Genomic DNA, 22,369 nt, shown 5'->3' with positions numbered 1-22,369 from the left:
TAGATCCTGGGTTTCCCAATTCCCAGTCCAACACTCTAATCATTACACCACATTTCTGTATCAAGAATCCATCTTCTAACAATTAGCGCACATAGAGACAGCCCAGCCAGTAGCAACAATATCACCTATTAAAAAAAACAACAGGGAAAACATCACAATAAATGTTCTTAAAATACAGACGGCAGGGGGATATTGAATTTTAATCATGAATATATCAAAGACCAAACCTTTACAGTTGCAGAGACTAGCTGTGTTTGGACAATCATATCTCACCTTATTAAACTGCTCCCTTCACAGCATGCAGCAATCAAACCCAGAAATCTCTAGTTAACCATAGTTTCCTATCTCATCCAAACTGGGAAACCGTGGTTACAGAGTTCAAAAGAAGCCAGGATTTTAAACCATAGTTTGATTGCTGTGTGCTCTGAGAGGAGGACAAAAAGGGTTGCATGCACAGGCAAAAGATTCATGCATATCTCAGCTTGTTAAATTGAGATATGATCATCGATACAGGGCCACTGCCTTCTGTCCCTTCTGAAATGGTGCCTCTGGTTTTGGTAAACATGCTTACTGATAGGAAAGTGTGCTCAAAACAACTGCACCTTTCGCTTTGACTGTGTAGAAAGCAGCAGCATCTCCACTCCTCCAGAATATTTTGGCACACTCCTTCTTGGAATGAGGCACAAAGAGCGCATCGTGAGTCAAATTCCTCTCTAGCATTCCAAAAATGATGCAGTTAAGCATAAAGAGGACAATTCTTTCTGCAAATGTCTGGACCTTACAAGACAAATTGCCGGGGTGGGGGAGAGAGAAAATAAGAGAGATGTAACATTCTGACATCCAATAAAGAATTTTGTGGGTTTTTAAGTAATATATATTGGATACAAATACCTGAGTTCACTGATGATAAAATGAATATACATATGCCCAAACATGTGTGATTTGCACAGAAGATATTTCCAGCAGATCATACTTTGTTTAATTAATATGATTGCAAAACAAGTACAATTATTATAGGAAAAACAGGAAGCATTCAACTGCTAGAGAAGGTAAAAGGAAGAACCAACACACAATGCAAACTAATCTGCCCTATAGTTATGTGATTCCTACATAGTTTACAGTGTCTGATCAGTTGGGGAATTTGTAAAATAAAGAGATAGGCACACACCCTTATCAAACGTCTAACAGCATCAAAATTAAGATAGCACGGGACAAATTTTAAATCAGAGAAATCCCTTAAAGCCTGAAGAACTCAATAAAACAAATGCAATATATGTTTAAATGATCCAAGACAGAAGGCATTTTTAAAGGGATGTGTAAGTAAGACACTGTGCCAAAGGGTAATAAGACTGGCTCTTCCCAACAGATGGCCAAACAGCTCTAACAGTGTGAGACTATTATTGCTAATGGAATAACTCCGTTATCTGATTGCTTCTTCTACTACCTGACAAAGGGGGCAAAGTGGACAGAAATGGAAAAGGAGAAATGAAACAGGGCTGAGGAACATTACTGGCTTTTATAACCTTTGGAAAGTGGAGGTGTAGATAGTAGGGAACAAAGTGGGAGCACCCCTGGAGAAACATTGAGCAACGTGCACCCTAACAGAGTATGATGTCAAGAGAACTGTACCTATGTTGTTGCTTTTAATTATATATTATATTTAAACCCCAATCTTCCTCCTTGGTCAGACCAAGCTACATGTGATGTGGGACATTCATGGTCAGACCTCCTGACATCTTTTTTGTAGCCTTAAAAACAGCTGCAGGGATCCCCAGTTTGGATTAGGTCCATGGAACTGAAGGAAAGGGAGAGTAATCCTTTCCTCAACTTAAATCCTCCCCCACCAAAACTGCTATTAGCTGTGGAGGGGGGAAAGGCAAGTACAATAGGGGTCCTTTTCCCCCTCTGTGGTTTATGGCAACTTCCAGGAGGACAATTTAAAATGGGGAAATGGTGCAGCTGAAAGAGTCAAACTCCCCGCTCTTTCAGTGCCCCAGATGCGAACTACATCATACACAATTCTTTTAAGGCTAAAAATTATGTCAGGGGATCTAGGATCTGCTGTATCACCTACCCTTTCACACTCGCATCTGTTTCCCATTCAGGCGCAGCCCATGGCCAGTTCTGTTTAGCTTTAAGAGTTACAGCATCATTCAGACCATTTTTTGAACCATGAGTTGAATGCGATACTGTCGTATCATGAGATACTGTATGGAGTCAGAGATCATTTTAAAATAAAAGTTTGCTTGTCCTCACACTAAAGAGCAAAATAATGAAAATTATATCTGCAAGTTTTAATCAGTAGTAGTAGATTAATCAACTTTACTCAATAGGGCTGTGAGTTAAGGGCATACTATTTATTTTTCTGAAGTCATTTTCTCTCTGGCATGTTACTATACTAGAAAAGAAAATGAAAATATTAAAGGTGGCCTTTCCTTCAATAAAATGTTGGTAGCTTCTGTTTCTTCAACTCTAATTTACCTTATCTAATTTACCTTCAGTATCTCAAAAAGGCGTCTATTATGGATCCAGCTCACTACTGACAAGCACATTTGAGTGCTCAGCACGGTCTCAAGAAGAGTCCCTCCTGACCTTCCCCCCAAGCCTAGAAAAAGGCAGGGATTCTCCCTAAACCCACTCAGGACCAAAAAGACATGATCAGGGAGATCCATAAACAGCCACAGAGGGATCCAATTTTGAGCAGAGCGATAACTCTGGGAGAGGGTTTGTTTGCTCTTTCCCTCCACCCACATCATTTTCCCAGTCTAAATCCTCCCCTCTTTGCTGGAGGAGGGGGAGTCACAAAACTCATGCCTGTGCTTTTTCTCCAGCATGACTAATAGCCCGTGCTGGTAGAGAAGGTTAAACACATGCTACCCCAGGCACTACATGCTCTGATAAAACCAGTCACATGACGCTCCAAAGTTAAAAGCAAATGTTCCACATACCAGTAGGGGTGTTGCTAAGCATGGACCCATGGAGCCCTATCCCTAAATCTGTTCCCCAGGCCCGCACATCTATTCCAGAAAGCTCTGAGTATCCACTGTGCCAACAGATGGTGATTTCTCAGCCTAATTGCCATACCGGGGGTAAATTTCAAGGGAGATTGCAACTGGGAATGGAAAAGTAAACTCTTCTCTTCCCACATGCTGCAACACTGCCCCCACCCCCAAATTTCTCCTACATGACAATTAAGCTGAGAGAACAACTGTGTCCATTGTTTTGGGATGGTCTAGGTCAGAGTATAAATTATTTGAATAATTGTTTTATTGGAGGTTATGTGGATGAGAAATTAATTGGCTGGCTTTGACACCTGTGAAATTTAAAGACATCCTATATATGGATATATATTAGCATAGGCAGATTTGTGGCCCTGAATGTTTTAAGACCCTAGCAACACCAGTGTATACTGAAAACTCACAACAGTGATCCTTCAGTTAAGATTTCAGAGCTGAGAGCTTTTTCTTGTGCCTGCCACTACCCCTCCCTACTCTGTAATATTCCAAATTCTCTGAAAACCTAAATATTTTAAGTAAAAGCATTATGTAAATCAAGTAAAATATATGTTTATATTTTATATAATCCATTCCATGCATATATTTGCCGGGGCCTTTGTTTTCTTGGCACTAAGCATTACCAGTTCTATTTTTTTAAGACAGCATACAATAACTGAAGCGTAATTGCTGACAGAGATAAATAGCTTAAAGTAACATCTTCACCTGTATCAGACCCTCTCGGGAAGGATCAGCTGTTTTCACTGCATCTTCAACAAGCCACCAAGAGCTGTGCAAATAAATGGCTAAAACTAAAAAAGAATGAGATAAAGAACTTCTGTTTAAAACAGTGTGCCACAATGACATCAAGAGCTCATACAGATTCTCAGAGACATGTCTCTGCTATTGCCTTCTTGTCGTACGTTTTATACACACACACACACACATTTTGCATTTCTGTCACTAGCGAACTATTTTTTCCCCAGACTTTTCATGGGACAGTGGAGTTAACGAATCTCAAAGAGGCAGCCAAACTATCAACACACATGATCATGTTGGAACATCTCCTGATCTGCACACAGATGTACTCTTCGGCAAATCTAGTTCATTGAAACTGAGCTGCCAGGAAAATACAAAGGTTATGTGGAATTGTGTCCATGGTCCAGAAATATTACCCAATCTTTCTTTCTCTCTCTCTCTCTCTCTCTCTCTCTCTCTCTCTCTCTGTCTCTCACACACGCACGCGCACACAAATACAGAAATTGTATTTGTTTGTTTGTTTATTACATTTCTATACCGCCTAATAGACAAAGGTCTCTGGGGAGCTAAACTTACATGATAACAGCTAATTATTTTACCCTACACCTTCCTATTCCTGGCAACCACAAACACCAGTTTGAACAAAAACGTCTTAACACCATGTTTCTGGAAGACATATAGGCTTCAGTTTTAGCAAACATCCTGGGGAAGAGAATGTGAAGTTGAGCAGGGACCACTGAGAACACCTCTGGGTCATCTTGTGGACCTGATTTCATGCTAGACCAGCCTTCCCCAACCTAGGTGAATTGGATTACAACTCCCATAATCACTGTGCTGTGCTGGTTGGGGGTGATGGGGGTTGTAGACCAACATGTCTGTAGGGCATCAGGTTGGGAAGGCTGTGTTAGATTGTACAATTAAAATTCTGCTCCCAGGATCACAGCAGAACATAGGGATGGAGATGCTATACTGAGCTCAGAACATTTAGGGCAGGGGTGCTGAACCTCTTTCAGCCCGAGGGCTGAATTCCATTGCAAAGAAGCTCTCGGGCTGCTGCACTTCAGTGGGCAGGACCAAAGGCAACAGGGGCAGGAACAACAATACCGATATATTTTAGCTTAATGCTCATACTGCCAGTCATTAAGTCTTATGAGAGGCATTTCAACCTTTTAAAATGCGGGGAAAACTGCACAAATGCTGGGAAACCACCAACCAGTCAGGGGCTGGGGGAAAGGAGATGGGGCCAGGGAAAGGGGCATGACCATTTGGGAACCCCAGAAGGCTAGATGGGGGTCCAAGTAGGCCAGATTTGGCCTCCAGCCCTGAGATTGTACACCCCTGCTTTAGGGCTGATAGTGCATCACCAACACCTTGACATGAGCTCAGAAGGCAATAGGGAGACAATGCAGACGTCTCTGTGTGTGTGTGTGTGTGTGTGTGTGTGTGTGTTCTTTAGTGTCACTTCAAATCCAGTAATATTTCCACAAAGAAAACACAATTGCGTGCATCGAAAAAAGATCTATGCTACCACGAAAAATAATAGCTACACAACATTTAATGTGTGTGTGTTTGCAGAGGTGTGGTGGGAGAGGATTTATGTACCAGCAAGTGAAATGGAAGAGGTGGTGCATTACAAGCCACAGAAGTTTTAACGGGATTGTCATCAATTACCTAGCTTTAGCTCCAGGGTTCTACAAATGTTTCTATTGTGCACAGACAAGTTTCGTCTTTCTTCACTAGCTCCCACATGAGCTTGAAGGGTAATAGCTATTGCTTAGTTAACTTATATTTTAAATAAATTAAGGCATGTTCCAAAATGTGCTATATGCGCATTGTGAAAGAAAGCAGTAAGGGGAAGTTGCAGGTGCATGATTACAGCTATGCCTAATTCATTACATATTCCACACACCCTTGCATAGGGATTTCATGTTTTTTTATGATGCATGAGCTGCCTACAAAAACTCAATCTCCCCATGCTACTTTCAAGTGCAATTAGGCACTACTTCACTACACAGCCAAGAAATATACAATAAGCAAATGAGAACATGAACTAAACGTATGGGACAAAAGAAGCCCAACATCGATGGGAGAGGCTTCCATTTAATAGCAAGCTGGGTTTGGCAGTAAGTACACATGCGTTTTATACATACACACACACACGTGCATGAAAAGTCTGAAGAAACTCTGTGCAAAATACAGAGAATGACTTGACTTCTTTATGGCATCATTCTGTGCCATTCAATAATTTTAAGGCGCAGAGAGAAAGTAATTTAGTAAAGTTGACATAGCAACTATCACATCATATTACTTGGATTATCTTGCCTATACACATCCCTCCCTTAAAGAGGGGAGAAAGTCTTCTCCATATCCTGTATGAAGGTAATTCATTATTTAAATAATAGTTTCTACTGGCTTTTAAAGAGAACATGTTGAAAATATTCACCTGCATATTCATCCTTAGCTTATAACTAACTTTGTGGAAATCATTTTGAATGCAAAGACATCTTATGACTCAAGTGTGATGCTCAGTAGACTTATAACAGCAGCGTGGCCTTCATAAACCTCTGTATTACACAACTCCCAGACAAAGGGTTATGTGTAAGCTGTTATATATGTACATCTAATGATGTAAAACATGAATGAAGCAATCATCATACAGGTATACACAACAGCCAAGACTAGCAACAGACATACGAAGCAGCCATATATCAAATCAGACCATTGGCCCATCAGTTTAGGCTACATGCAGCTCTTGGAGGCCTTGGGTTTGGCTTGCCCAAGCCCCTGAATTTCCTCCACCACAAAGCTGTTTGGTGGGCTGGGGTGGGAACAGGATTATTATGGTAAAGAGGTGCACAGGAATGACCCCTCAAATGCACATTCCTCCCCATGTAAATCACGCTCTTGCCAGCCCACCAAACAGCTGATTGGTGGGTGGGGAGAGAGCAATTGCTATGGGGAGACAACAGGGAAGGGTGACCCTCCCCACACACCCCCTTCTTCATCACAATTGCACTCACTCAGCTGCCCCGTGGGAGAAGACAGTGTGGAGAGTCATCCCCACATGCCATCATTCCCATTTACATGGCGCACTTCCCCAGCCCGACTGGTTGGCATTGGGGGAAATGCCAATCAGCTGGGCAGTAGGGAGGTTGGGAGCTCAGCTTGCAGGCAGAAGAGCTTTAAACCTCCTCATCCCTGCACACTGAGATGGCGGGGGGGATATGTGTACTTGTGAGGGGGGTGAAGGGTCTCTGGTGTGTGTGTGAGACAGAAAATGCAGGGGGGCTGCCCTGGCCATGTCCACCAACACCTTTGGCCACACCCATTCCTAGCATGCGGCCCCTGACTCATGCAGCCCTCATGGGTAGAAAGGTTGCCCCCAGTTTGCGCTAACTCAGAGTGGTTCTTCAGGAGTTCAGATGGGTGTCTTTCCCAGGCCTAAGATCGAATCCAGGACATTTTGTACGAAAAGCATGTGCTCTACCACTGAGCTGAAGCCCTTCCACCGGTTAACTTCTGCTCAATGGCAAACCTAGGTTTGTTCGTACACATATTGGGCGGGTTTGCACAATCATTATTTAAGCCACCGTGGTCTGCAGCATGTGCCAGGTTCCATACCTCTGCTCACAGGTTGTTGTGTCAATCAAACCTGGCGAGGGTGGGTTGTTGGCATGGTTAACAACCCGCCCAGAACCCATGGGCTGTTTTAGGGTTGTGGGTGGTTTGTTAACAATGCCAACAAGCCACTCTTGCCAGGTTCGGATGACATGACAACCTACAAGCAGGGGTTGGGTTACGCAACAGGCACCCAGCATGTGCCGCAAATCATGGTAGCTTATTTAAGTGACCGTGGCTGAAAATGATTGTGCGAACCACATCATTGTGTGAAACTGGGGTCAGGATGTTAACCTCATTTTTTGTAATCCTTACGTACTACGAAGGACTAACCTCAAACCACCAAATTAACAAACAAATGTCAGCAACGATGAGGGCTCTTCACCTTCACCATGCTCCACAGTTTAGGTCAGTGGGTTTTCAGAACTGTTTCTTCTAGAAAGCTCCTATCCTGGGAACTGTCTGACACCATACTTTCCCAAGTTCCAGCCCTACAACAAATTCCTAACCTCATTAATTCTTTCTGATCTACACTGTAAGGCCCTGAAGGTACATTTGTCACCAAAACAGTTAGCTCAGTAGCACTGTGCAGACGTTTGACCTGTGTACAGATGTACATTTGCAGGGGTGGGACTGGGATCAAGCCTTCTGGACCTGCCTCCCAACCTCCACATGTCTGAGGTCCTGTTTGAGGTCCTCCAAATGCAGGGCCGACAGCAAGGGTCAGCATGGTCACGCTCCTCCCAAGGCCCTACATTTCAGCAGAGGGGCACTGATCAGAGCCCCCTGGAGTTGCTCCTCCTCCTCACCATTGCAACCTGCTTGTTCCCCTGCCTCTTGCTCTGGCCCAGACAACAGTGGTGGTGGTGAGGAGGAGCAGTAGATGCCATTGCCTACTTGCTCACTGCTCTCTGCCTGTCAAGCAAGCAAATAGTAGCATGATGAGAAAGAAGATGAGGAGCAATTGCAGCTGGTGGCCACAGCAATGAAAAGGTAGACTCACTGAGGGAGAGGGACCATTGAGGGTGTCTTGCCCAAGGGCCCTCAGAATCCAGGAGCTGGAACTGTCCACATGTTTGGGAACTATCATGTATATCCCAACACATGTAGACTCTGATTATGCAACATGTACCCCAAGTTTTTGCATGGTAGAGATCACATCACTGGAACCTATATGAATAGGGCCCTGTACAAACAGGACTTCCAAAGCATAGTGGCTAGGAGTGAGGGCAGTGGGTATGATTCTGACACCCAATTCCACACATACATCTGTATGCACTTTGACTGTCCCCAAAGATCTAGCATAAGGCAGCTTCATACGATCTTACAATACACCACGGGATGTTTCCTGGTGCAGAGAATGTGCCATTTCTGCTCCTGAAGTCTTGGTTACAGAAGATGGAGTTACGACCCACATTTGTAACCATGGTTTAGAACACGGGAGGCCAAATCACCACGAATAGCAGGGCTCTTTTTGTATAGCAGAGGCTTTCAAAGGCAGGTAGGCCCTTTCTTGGGGGGCGGAGGGGGATGAAATAGAAACAATTGTCCCAACCCTCACACATGGATGGATGGGGGGGGGGGGACAACACATCAACACTGACAAACAATACACTGACTGAGGGGGGCGGGGCTCAAATATACATTCTTATTGTTAAAAGGGTTCTAGAAGCAGGATGTGGTGTGGTGGAATAGGAGTGAGGTGAACTTTGTGTGGGCATGTGGGGGCATGTCTATGGAACACACTTGGACAGAAAATATTTGAGGGCTTAGAATGCATCTCAGGATATTGCTGCTGTATCTTATCTGGTCACCAACCCATGTCCAGTAGGTGAAGCATGGAAAGAGAAGGTGCAGTGGGAGAAAACACACACACACAGCAGGGATTTACGTAGTTTCTCACAGATCTTAGGACAGGCAGATCTTGCCTTTATTTCCCTACTGCAACCTTAGCCACAATGGCTTCAAAAGTAGCAAAAAAGACAAACTTCTCTTACCTATTAAATGGATTGCAAACTTTTACTCCTACTTTTATCATTCAGTGGAAAGCCATTATGACACATGGTGTTCCAGGGAACTACAAGAGAAGCTTTTTGTGACCAATGCTCATTAAAAAGTTGACTCTTCTTCATTACTACAGGTAGATGTCAGGTAACAGTGTGTTCTTTTGTTCCCCTCTACATCTTATCATGAACCATTACCATACTGCAATCATATTAAAGGAGGCTTACAGGAGATGTCAATCTTAAGGTTTCTAGACATGGTGATTATAAAATAAATGGAGGCTGTAACTTTGGCTCTCCATGTTCCTAGATTAACAAAGCTCACAAAATGGCAAACCACTAGATGGTTGAGAGAACGGTTAAGGAGTTCAGCAATGAAGAAGGCATTAAAATGGGCAGCAGTAGATTAACATTCAAAAGCACGTATAAAATAGAAAGATAAAACATGGGGAACATAATGTTCTCTTGGTTTTTACACTACATACACAAGAAGTTCTTATAAAATAAAATGTAAGTTATCTGGAGAAGCATTTGTGTGGGAAGGAAGTTTAATTTTTTTTTTTAATTGGTACAGAAATTTCACAAGGTTCATGAATATGTATTAGAATGCATTCATTATAACCCCACTACCGCCCAAGTTTTGGTGTAAATAGGAAACACATTTTTAAAGTATGTTGAGATGTATTGCCACATCTCCATATAATGAAAACTAGTGAGAGAAATTAAACCAAATTTTAATTCACTTTATTAACTTTTCATTTAAATATGGTAAGAGTCAGATAAAACAACTTATCAGAACAATCCACAAGGGCACTGGGTCTACCACCAAGTATTTGGGGGACATCAGGCAAGGGAACTTCACCTAACTTCTCCCAGAATCTTTTTTGCATCTCTTTGGTCAATCCCAGCGTGGCTGGGAAAGATTCATGTTTGAAGCCCTAGAAAGGTGCTATCAGGCCTGTGTCACTTTCACATGTTTTTACCCATAATTTTGTTCTGTTTCTACATTAATCAGTGATTTTTTTAAAAGAGAAAAGAATGCCTTTCATAATATACATTTAAATATTTTCTCTCAAAATTAATGTTTAAACATGTATTTTCTCTCAAAATACATGTTTAAACTTATAAAAACATGCATTTAAACTTCCAAGAACTGTGTTGCAACATTCAGAGAAGTGAAAAATCCAGTGGGTGCCTACGTTCCAATCTACACATCAGTCAGAGAGGAGTGGATCAAGTTGTTCTGTACAGGCACTTGTGAATACTGAATTCCTGAAGCACCCCTAGATGCCACCAATCAGGGTAGATGATACTGACCTAGATGGACCTATGGTCTGACTCAGTATACGGCACCTTCCTATGTTCCTATCCTCATTCAATTTCTGAGCCGAGTTATCAAACTTTTAGCACCACCCCAACCAATGCAAGAGCACGCAAATAGGGGTGCAGTCCTATACATGTTGGGACAGAAAAAAGTCCTACAACTCCCAACATTCCTCCAGCCAGCCATGCTGGCTAGGGCCAGCTGGGAATTGTAGCACTTTTTTTGGTCTAAATATGCATAATATTGCACCCTTAGCATCCTAAGAACAACAGGATATAGGAGCCAGCTGGGTGGGGAAGAAGCTATGCAGGGGTTGTAGGAGCTTAGCAGATAAACTCAATGAGGTTTATAGGTCAGCACCATGGTGTGTCCCCCCCCCCCCCAACAGTTTGGCAGGGCATACTAATATGCCATGAGTGGGGATGAAATGTGCCTTGGAAATAAAGGGCTCCTTCACACCAGGCTTTTATCCTGCGACTGAGATTGCTCTTTCACAGAAGTTTGCGGGCTCTTTACATGATGCCAAGACCCTGCCGTGACCGTCCTGCACTAAATGCCCTTTGTTCCATTTTTAAATAGATCGCAGATAATGAGCTATCAAATTACCCCGTTGTGTTCTGCTTCAGTTTCCTCCATGAAAAGAGTTTAAGCAGCAAGAAGAGGAGTGAGATCAATGAAAGATAATGGAAGACTCAGATACAGGGAGAAGGGGAGGGGGGAAAGGAAGCGCATGTAAAGGGAGTCAGTTGTGATCCTGCATTTAAAACGGAAGCAGAAAGCCCCGTTTTAAATGCAAGATTTTAGACTGGTGTAGAAATGCCCAAAGCCATCATGCTGGACAGATCCACCAAAGAGTAGGGAGGCATCAATTCTCGCTTCTTTCTGCTAATACAGACATGGGGAACCTCTTTCAGCCTGAGGGCTGAATTTGGTTTCAGAGAGGCTCTTAGAGGCTGCATCCCCAACATTTGGCAGGGCCAAAAGTAAAAGGGGTGGAAGCAAAAAAAACCCTAACACAGTTTATGATAAAGGTCTTGCTGCCAGTAACTAAGCATTAGGAGAGGCATTTCAGCCTTTTAGAATGGGGCGAAAAAACTGCACAAAAGCTAGGAAACCACACACAGATTGGTGACCAGGTGAAAGGCACATGGCCGTCTGGGAAACCCCAGAGGGCTGGAGGAGGACCTCAGGAAGGCCAGATTGGGTCCCTGGACCTGGGATTCCCCACCCCTGTGCTAATATATGCAGTAATATCATCCTTAGAGAGAGAGTAAAGATGCACCTAATGTAGCACATGCTATAATTTCCAGATGCAGGGGGAGCCGAGAAGAATCACCATTGCCCCAAGCCTACTAATACCTCCCTCTTGGCTGTGTGTGGTGCCATTTTGGCTACATAATGAGCAGCACTTGGTGAATTGAATTCGCTATTAGTATATATGACTGTGGTCCTGACTGCATCCTAAGTTTCAGCAGGAGCCATATGTTGAAGTTCGCTGCTCCTCTCTTCAGAATACCAAAAGGTGACCATATAAACCAAGGTTTCCCCAACTGGTGACCTCCAGATGTATTAGACTACAGCTCCCATGACCCCCAGCCAGCATGGCCAATGACCACTGCCAGCTTGCAATGAAGGCAGTTGTAGTCCAATATATCTGTAGGGCAGCAGATTGTGGAAGGCTGATTTAAACCCTTATATCATTCACCACATTCATCAGAACAATGGGTATTTTAAAGTTGGTTTTGAAGGAGGCTAAAGTGGCGGATTTGTGTCTATTGATATGAATTATCTGGCAAACACTATTGGAATGCCTGGGGGAAAAACTTACTAGTGTCCACTGCATGGGTATGGAAGTCATTATGGGAACATGTTGGAAACTACGGATATGTGAGGCGAGAGGGCAGGAAGAGTTTTCAGAATGAGGATCTGTACAAGGGTCTGATTGAAATGTGGCAAGGAAAAGAAACGAGGGAAACAACAGCCAGGGAAGTATATCTTAATCAAAGCAAGAAGTCAAAGAAAATGAGCTGAGCTATAAACCTGCTCTGAATTTCCTTCCAAAATATTTTTTGTTCAACTACTAGGGAAGTGCTCCACATTTAAAGTGCCACAGCAAGCCAATTCAGATATTAGGTTACACTCAAGAAACAAGACAATGCACTTCTGTTTACAGAAACATTATCTCTGCTTTTGCTCCACGTGTGGGTTTATTATCCAAAACGTTCTTAGGGCACAATCCTGTGGGGATAGGTGACTGCCTCTGAACTCGGAGGCGACTGCCTATCCAATGCAGGGCAGGAGAAGCAAGGAGGGGATCGTTCCCTCCGCACTTCTCCTGCCCTAAGTTTGCAGCTAGACAGCTAATTGTGGCTGTCTAGCCACAGGAAGGCAGAGCAGGGGAGGAGGCTGCCGGACGACACCCTCCCGCCCATGTTCCCCAGCAACTGGCATACATAGGCCGCTGAGACTGGAGGAAGCATATCGTTCATTGAGTCTCTGTTCTAAGTTATAATGGAAGCATCCTATACTAATAGTGAACTCATTCTCTGAGTGTAGATCCTTATGGAGTGAAAATAGTGCCTTCTGCACACAAGATGGAGGTACTAGCAGACTTAGGGGAACCCTAAAGTTTAGCAAAACTGCAAAAAAATGTCTAGGAAAAAATCCCTAAGGTGGGAAAAAGCCAAAACAGCCCAATGGGACACAGAATACTGACTGTTGTGCGGAACATAAAACCAGGGGGATGGAATGGAATATCCTGGAGCAGGTATTGTTGGCTGGCTGGAACCCATTTTGCTGCAGGTCCCATGTGTCTACTTTGTAATATACAGCTATGGTCCACTGAAAATATTATTCTAGGGAAAGAATAGGCAAGTTTTATGGAAGGTTATTCATTTCAGGGCATGGTCTGAAGGTACGTGAGGCAGCCACCTAGCTAATGTTAAGCAGGTCTCACTCTGGACAGTGCTTGGAGGGGTGACCGCCTGGGAATCCCATGTAGCCACCTTGAGTTCTACGATGGAAGAAAGGTGGGATATAAATGTAATAACAGCATGAATAATAAAATTCTATTTGTAAGTAGTAGCAGTAATTATATTAATATTCCACTCTTCTTCCAAGAAGATCAGAAGAGGTTACATGTAATTTCCATGTAGGCTCCCATCCAGGCACTTCCCACGGCCAGATTTCTTTCGCTTCAGGAACTGAATCGTATCATATGCCTGCAGACCCTTCTCTGAGCCATACTGAGAAGTGAAGGAGAACAGAAAGAGAAAACACACACACTAACCTGTATTCTCATCTTGTGGATCAATTAAAACCAGAAGCCTACGTTTACTGTCTTCTCTATACAGAGGAAGGAAGCTCATCAACGAAGCTTCAAGTTTAACCTATAATCAAAGACATTATTTACATTCATAATATACAGCACAGAGTGTGCTAGTGACAAGAAGGAGAGCAAGAAAATTATAATTAACAGCAATACTATTTTTAAAAATTTATTAACTACATTTTTATACCAACCATTAACAATCAGTTATCTGGGTGGTGTACTACAGCTTACAGTTTAAGGGAATGAGCCACTGAATTTGGGATTAGCCTATGGAAATTGATGCTAAGGGCATCTTTACACCAGCCTAAAATCCTACGTTTAAAACGGGGCTTTCCGCTTCCGTTTTAAATGCAGGATCACAACTGACTCCCTTTACATGTGCTTCCTCCCCCTCACCCCCCATAGCTGAGTCTTCCATTATCTTTCATTGAACTTGCTCCTCTTCTTGCTGCTTTAACTCTTTTGACACAATGGGGTAATTTTGATAGCTCATTATCTGAGATCTATTTAAAAACGGAACAAAGGGCATTTAGTGCAGGAGACGCCTTGGATTATCACTGTGTCATGTAAAGAGCCCTCAAACTTCCATGAAGGAGTGATCTCAATTGCAGGATAAAAGCTCCGTGTGAAGGAGCCCTAAGGTTCCAAGCTCTTGTGAAAGTGCATAATTGTTATAACAAACTAGGATCAAACTGCAATTTCAGATCCTGGTTTGTTAACTATGCTTTGAACAAACCAGATTCTTGTATACATACATAATGATAAATTATGATTTATTCCAATCTGCAACCTTTAAACTTCTGCCCCTCACACATGAAGGAAGGAAGGAAAAGTGAACAAATCCAAAGCTAACCACGAGTTCTCATAAAGAAAACCATGATTTCCTATTAGGTCTGAACTGGACCAATATGTGTGAAACACTTTGAATACCCTAAAATGCTATATAAATGCTCTGTATTATTATTACCACTATGGTACCTAAAGCAATCAATAGGACTAGCCTGTCAAAATATATCCCATGTGACATTTTTGGCGAGGGGGCTGGTATTAATTCCTAATACGGTATGGAAGCACTGCTCTGTGATTGTCAAGATGGCCAGCTATAACATACTGTATTATACATTGCTGTGTATTCTGGGTAACGGAGTTGACAAAAAAAAACTTTGGGGAAATAATTATATTGTCAACTTAGTGCCATTACTTGAATAGTTCTATTCCCTCTTCTTGAGAAAAAGACCACTGCTAATTTGTCTATTTCACTTCTTTTTAAGAATGCATGCAAGACTAAAAATGGTTCAAACACTGAGACTGTGTTTAAAAATAAACAACACCCCCATGAAACAGCCAGGGTAACACCCAGGCCAAGCCTGTTGAGGCGGCAGACTTGTATCTGAGACAGAATTTAAGCTTAAGGGGGAAAGTGACAGGGTTTTCAGTTACAGCACTTCATCTCAAGTCTAGGGTCTCAGTGTAATCTTCTGCTGTAGCATTAGACCCTTTTTTCTGCCCTTCAGATGAACTCCTATTTAATTTTTCAGGGCAGAACCTGGTTTGCATTCCGTCAAAATTCAAGTGCCTGTTATAAGCAGGAGGGGAAGGGGAAACAGCCAAAGGAACATGGTCCTTAATGCTGTATTGGTCTGGTGTCAATGTAGATTCACTCTCTTACCTCACTGACACCCACCCCAAATGCAGCAGAATAGTAAAACAATATTTACATCCTGACTGTAAACCACAGAAATACTTCAGAATCAAGGCCAAGGGTGCATCCTTGGCTCACCCTGTTGTGTCTCGCTATTGTAAGGATGCAGCGTCACTTAGCGTGCTAAGCTCCTCAGTCCCCCCTCCCCCCTCCACAACTGAGCACCAGATGGGATGCTAACACTGCATCCAGGCACGACAGGTTGAGCTAAGGACAGGACAACAGCCGTAACCCTCTTGTGTCCCCAGTCCCCCAGCCACCCACCAGGCACAGTTGTTTTATTTCGCCTTGGAAGCAGTTATGTTCTTGAGACACTAGAGGGCATTGAAAGAGTGTTTTAAGCCAGGCATTCTTGCATCTTCTCAGGCTCATCTACACTGGCTTTTTCCCTTCCCTTGGAAATGACTACAAACCATGTTCCAAAGTTGCATGAAGCAATTATTTCAGTTAGTGTTTCTATTGCTCCAGCTCAAGAAAGTAATGCAGTTACAGAGGCTTTTTCTTGTCTTGTGCAATTAAAAGAATTCTGCAAAGCAGTAACGCAGTGAATGCCAAAAGTAGTGAGGGATGGGAGAAAGATTTACCCATCCAGTCTACCTCCAGCTGGGAACAGCCTGCACTGCAGACTTAATCTGTAAGCATTTTTATCTAGTCTGCATCAACCCTTTTTTGTTCAAATTTTCCATGACAACCCAATGCATGTTAGGAAACGCAACTGTTAGAATCACAAACACCCTCTGGTACTGAAAGGAGATCAACTGTATCCAAGCAGTCACAGATTATGCAATAACAACTTTCAATCTACAATGTTAATGTCCTCCAAACTCAGACTATGGGGAAGAAACGTCCACAGCCAGGATCCAAAGAGGTACTTCAGGGGTTTGAGATATACTGACATTTTTCACTGAAGAGCAGATGAGTTCAAACTGCTTTGGAAAGCCCCTGCAGTTTCAAAAGAGGATTACCATATGGCGTGAGCAGCTCCTGTCTGAGCAACGTAAGTCAAAAGTCCCCTTGGGCACATCAAATAAATCACAGGCATCAGGGACTTGGGCATGAACCAGGCTGGCTCCAAATATGAAGAGGCTCTCAGTAAAGAGTCTTGTGGCAGACCTCACCCTATGTCAGTAGGCCCCTGGCAGTGGCCATTTTAATGTCCCACAATGCACCAGGGTGAGGCTATGTTGGAGGCATTGTAGGAAACTAAATGCTGCTGACACTGAGTAAACTCATAGCTAGGGTGCAGTATCTAGCAGCTGGTATCAGGCCCCCAGCTGACCCAAACCAAGGGGAGACCTCTCTGGAGGAAGATTGGGATTCCACAGCAAACCCCCACTCCCACAGCTGATGTGGGGCAACATGGGGAGCTCTATCACAGGGGTTCCTTATTTGATTTGTACCCCACCTTTCTACCAAAAAATGACACTCAAGGTAGCTTACTGGCACAATGAATATTGATTAAAAATATATTAAAATACAATAAAATCATAACAAGTACAGAATTAGAAAATAATTAAAAACAGCACCCAACCCAACAGACTCCCTTACAGACCAAAGGCCTTCTTGAATAAAGTGGTTCTTGCCCAACGGTAGAAGGACAACAAAGAAGGAGTGAACCTAGCTTCCCTCAGGAGGAAGTTCCACAGCCCAGGAGTGGCCACGGAAAAGGCCCTCTTGGGTCACCACCAAATGCACCTCTGAAGGCAGCGGTCTCAAAAGAAGGGCCTCTCCAGAAGATCTCAAGAACAGGGCAGGCTCATATGGGAGAAGGCGGTCATTCAGGAAGCCTGTTCCCAAGCCGTATAAGACTTCACAGGTCGTAACCAGCACTCTGAATTCTGCCTGTAAACAGACAGGTAGCCAGTGAAGCTGCTGTAACAAGGGAGTCATATGCCCCTGTAACCAGCCCCAGTCAACAGTCTGGCTGCAGTATTCTGGACCAGCTGAAGGGATGCCTCCCCTGAGGTCCTGAAGACCCCTTTGACCCCATTCTGAGCTCTGCCTTGGACCCTAACTTTCCTCCCTCATCCTGTGGCTCTCCAGAGCACCAACAGAGGATCAGGTGGGGGAGACAGAGTCATCATTAGAATGCCCACCTGGCTGCCAGAAGACCATTTACCCAGTCTAATAAGGAGCAAGGGTCTACTCAGGAGGAGGAGAAAGTCCCAGCTGCAGACAATGAGAAAGCAGTCCCAGCTGCAACTGCTGAACCTGGAAAAGAGGTAGGTAACAGCAGCCCTGTTCACACTAACGCAAAGCCATGATGGTTAGCGAATTTGTGCTAACCATGGTGGCTTAGCATGTTGTGTTTAGGGAGAAAAACTCACTAACCATGGTTCCAGAACCACTCTGGGTAACCACCCCCCTGCAGCAGGGTTAAGCAGCCCCAGAGTGGCTTATCATTACGTGTGGCAGACTCTTCAGTGGTTGGAATGGGTTCCTGGTAGGTTCTGGCCATGACCATAGAGACAGCGGCCTAGAGTGTCCCACACTTCCAGCAATGCTCTAGCCGACATAGATTTTCTTTATGGTCACTATCGCATAGTGACAGATGGAGCAGCCAGCACACGCATTTTTGTGGCATGAGGGCCGCTGGGATCACTGGTGGCAGGAGGATGGTTACGCTAACTATGGAGGGGGGTGGTTACAGGAACCACACTGTGCTGCATGGTTCCTGATCATGTGACAGGCGCACACATTGTGGTTTCGCTACCCACCCACCCCGTAGTTACCCTAACCACCCTCACCCCTTGCGTGTCTGAACAGGGCCAGTATCTATATAAGGCTTCCGTCTCCTCTCAGACCTTTGCCCTTTGAGCCTTTGCTCTACCTCCTTGCTCATGGACAGCTACTCAAGAGTTCCAACTGCTGATGTTTGGCCTGGGTTTAAGGCTAGGACTTAGTTAAGAGAGCGACAGTAGACCCTTGTGGGCTCTAGCCTCAGAACCCTTCTTAGAAACAGGAGAGAACAGCCATGGGCAACAATAGCCTCTGCAACTAGCAGACAAATTTGCAGCCTCTGGTCATGGCTGGTATAAATGATAGGAGCCTGGGCTTCTGCCTTTGCCAGGTCAACAGGATCAAGATCTTCCTACTACATTTCAAACTCCAGCTTCCAGCCACTGAATTCACGGACCTTCAATGGGAGAATATACTCTATAGCTCGTGATGGGTATGGCTGATCATGGTCTTTGCCTGGAGCACACTGTAGTTTTTCGTGGAGAGGAGGTGTTTTAATTCTGACACATATGTTTTAAGTTATCAAGCTGTGTTTCATTCACTTCTACTTTTGACACTCTCTCACTCTCATTTTCTTAAAAAGACTAAAAGGAAAATTATTTGGCTTTAACATGTAGCAATTTTTAACCCAGTGTGGTATTAGTTAAGCCAACTTTATGAAAAAATTCTGGTGAGTGGGGACTTCATTTTGCTAATATCTGGAAAGAAGTAACAAAACATACTCACATTCTCTCTTCCTGGAATAGGGAAAAGCTCAGCAGCAGATGAAGGTTCCTCTAAAAGTTTTGCATGGTACACCTGAGCTGCTGTTTCTATGGCTTCAAGTGTTACATCTTTAATGTCCACTGGGTAAAGATGACCTAAGAGAAAGGAAAATATTAACTATTGGCCTGTTAATTTGGATTGTTCAAGTTAGTACCACTGAGCGATAAAATGCAACATGAGCGTCTGATTCTGCTGTCGAGTATCATCATTGCCTTGTTGAGAAGAGGGAATTAATCCTTTTATCACAGAGGAGCACATACCTCTAAGACAGGGGTGGAGTGGCCCTCCAGATGTTGGAATACAAATCCCATCATCCCTGACCATTGGCCATGCTGGTTGGTGCTGATAGGAGTTAGAGGCAAACATAAGCTGGAAGGATACAGGTTCTCCACTCCAGCTCTAAAATTATGCCTGTTAAGACACACACATGCATCATAAAACTAAAACAGGAATGTGTTTTTTTGCTTCTGAACTATTGTTTTACTCATACTGAAGTTTAATTGAAACCAATCTATTAAAATCCATATTATTAATCATCCAAAATTTGTTTAACTGGGTGTGCGGCAGCCCCTACACCTCTCCACACTCAATCCCTGACCACAGCAGGGAGACCAAAAGTGGTGTACAACTTTTTGTACTTGAAATCATTCTGTGGCTCCCTTGGGAGGGCCAAGAAATGGAAATGAATGTATACAAAATGATAGCAAAAGCATGGAAATAATTTTTGCCCTTCCACAGTAGCCTGAACCACAAAATAGCTATAAAGTTTAAAAGCAACGCTAGAAAAATGTATGTACCTAGTTTCTAATGTTATAACAGAACCACAGGAATAACAACTAGCTCAAAATGGTCTCTTCTTGGATTTCTGCACAAGCAAAGACCTGAGAATTTCCAGTGCTTAAAGTGGCTAAACAAACCTGAGAGCAATTTCCTTCAAATACACTTACTATAAAATTTCTCCGTTGGTTTTCAAAGATTTCAGCCTTGCAACAAAGATGAAGAGCCACATAATGTATCCAGCACTGCAAATACCAACTGGAGACTGTCAACTTGGAATTAGTTGCCTTATTCTTTAGCTGTCAGTCACCACATTTTGCAGATCCGAATGGTCAGAGCCTGCATTGTGGAGTCCTCCTTTTGATTCCAGACAATTTCTAAAGAGAACGCCTGTTTATGCCCAAAATGCAGACTATACATAGCTCATATATTAAGCTTTGATTGCTTTTTGCCACTGTTCTTCACATTAATGCAGATAAAGAAAATCTCTCTGGTGCTGTGACATGCTGTTAGCTCAGGCTGGGGAACCTCTTTCAGCCCTGGGCAGTAGTGATGCTTTTGAGCTCCCCCTGCATCTGCAGACTATAGCATGGGCTACGCTAGGTGCATCTTTACTCCCTCTGTTGGGATGATGATACTGCACATATTAGCACAGGGGTGGGGAATCTCTTTCAGCCCAAGGGCTAAATTCAATTGCAGAGAAGCTCTTGTGAGCTGCAGTCCCCGCATTAGCAGAGCCAAAGGCAAAAGGGGTAAAGCCAAAAATACAAAAAATACCAGCATATAGTTGCTCAAAGCACTCACTGACAGTAACTAAGCTGTAGGAGAAGTGTTTCAGCCTTCTACAATGGGGAAAAAGTGCTCAAAAGTAAGGAAACCATGAAACTATTGGTAGTTGGGGAAAGGGGGATGGGCCCAGCAGAACCCCAGAGGGTCTGGTCGGGTTCCCCACCCTTCTAAACTCCATAGCTCTAGAGGCAAAACTACTTTAAGGCACAGTGGACTGTATATAAACTGTAGTAACACATACTAAAATGACACTGTCCTATACTTCGGATTTTACATCTGGCATATTTGACAAAAAGCTGTTCACTGCTAGGCTACCATTATACCCATTTACACAATGCCATGCAGAAGGATGGACTTCAAAATTAATTCCTGGCCTTCTTAAGCAGTGTTCCTAAGGCCTAAAACTTTCTAGCAATGTTGTGTAGCCAGAATGCTGGGCACTAAACCTGGAAATGAAGCTGTATCATAGAAACATGGGATAATGAGTCAGACTTATACTGAATCAGACTATCAGATGGTCCATCTAGCCCAGTACTGTCGACACTGATGGGCATCGGCTCTCCAGGGTTTCAGGCAGAAATTTCCCTAGCCCCCATATCAGTGGTTTCCATTACATTTGTGTTTGAAGGCCAAAACTGACATTAATTTACATTCATTTCTAGTAGCTACGTCTTTTTTTCATTTTTACTCTGGAATAGGTGCAGGGGCCCCAATCCAAAACTTAAAAGCCCCACCTCACCCACCTATGCTAGAGTACTGATCTAGACTGGGGGCCATGTACCTACTCTAGAGTAAAAAAAAAATTCAAAGATGTAGCTGCTAGATATGGATTTAAAGTATTGTCTCTTTTGGCTCTGAGAAGGAGAACAAACAGAACAACACAACATTATCTCGTTAGTTTCCACTACAGTGCACAAATCAGCACACTGCAGCAAAGAACTCTTGCTTAAAAAGATAGGGAGAGAATTGTACATGGGCCTTCCTAGAGGTATGTTGAACAACCATATAAGGTAAAGGGAATCTACTCTACATTAGGAACAAAATAAGACATCATTATTATTAAATGCGCTAATAAGATATTTTGGAATAGAGGAATGCCCTGCAGGATTAATAGCAATCTTATTTTTAAAGTCTTTATGCACATATTTCACTGGGTGTGTGCTTCCATAAACAGCAAGATATGTGGCGTTCCATATACGTAGCTGAAGAATATAGCACATAGCAACCTTGTATTCTATCCCAGTTATGCCTGAATTATAGATATGGCATTTTTTTCGTTCTCACTATTAAAGTGCTGCCACGTGAAAAGTGACCTTAAGATTGCAAAATCTTTTAGCAAGCGGGTATTCTTCCTAGTGGTTCATTCGAACTAGTGTGATGATAATCAATTTTAAAAATCCAGAAAATATTACATAACAAACTATTAAACAATCTCCCCCCACCCCTGCTAGCCAATATATTCAAAGTACAACTCCATGTATGAGTCAATTCCCCACCCCCCGCCACTCCCAAATGAACAAGAATTTCATTCATGTTCGGTTGAACCCAGCATTCTGTTACAAGGAAATA

The 22,369-nt window shown here is 43.2% G+C and overlaps 1 protein-coding gene across 4 annotated transcripts in view; it reads right to left on the bottom strand.

The window, feature by feature from the left end:
• The window catches only part of LOC146337239 (protein FAM169B-like), a 69,319-nt gene that overhangs the window by 34,369 nt on the left and 12,581 nt on the right, over positions 1 to 22,369 (bottom strand). For 3 of the 4 annotated variants that reach the window (XM_084817402.1, XM_084817403.1, XM_084817404.1), the window contains 3 exons: positions 19,495 to 19,645; positions 19,196 to 19,329; positions 13,987 to 14,086 (listed from right to left, as the gene is read on the bottom strand). In XM_084817402.1, the coding sequence (XP_084673528.1) occupies positions 13,987 to 14,086; positions 19,196 to 19,329; positions 19,495 to 19,600 (340 nt within the window). In that variant the 5' untranslated portion in view covers positions 19,601 to 19,645. Of the gene's footprint in view, positions 1 to 602; positions 778 to 3,719; positions 3,806 to 13,986; positions 14,087 to 19,195; positions 19,330 to 19,494; positions 19,646 to 22,369 lie in introns of all 4 variants that reach the window. The other variant, XM_084817401.1, reaches the window with a different exon arrangement.

Source organism: Heloderma suspectum, chromosome 11 (assembly GCF_057233095.1).
Source record: "Heloderma suspectum isolate Gila_16-S chromosome 11, 16-S_ref, whole genome shotgun sequence".
NCBI classification, from domain to species: domain Eukaryota; kingdom Metazoa; phylum Chordata; class Lepidosauria; order Squamata; family Helodermatidae; genus Heloderma; species Heloderma suspectum.
The sequence above is the reverse complement of the archived record's forward strand: the minus strand, read 5'-3'. Positions and strand labels throughout refer to the sequence as shown.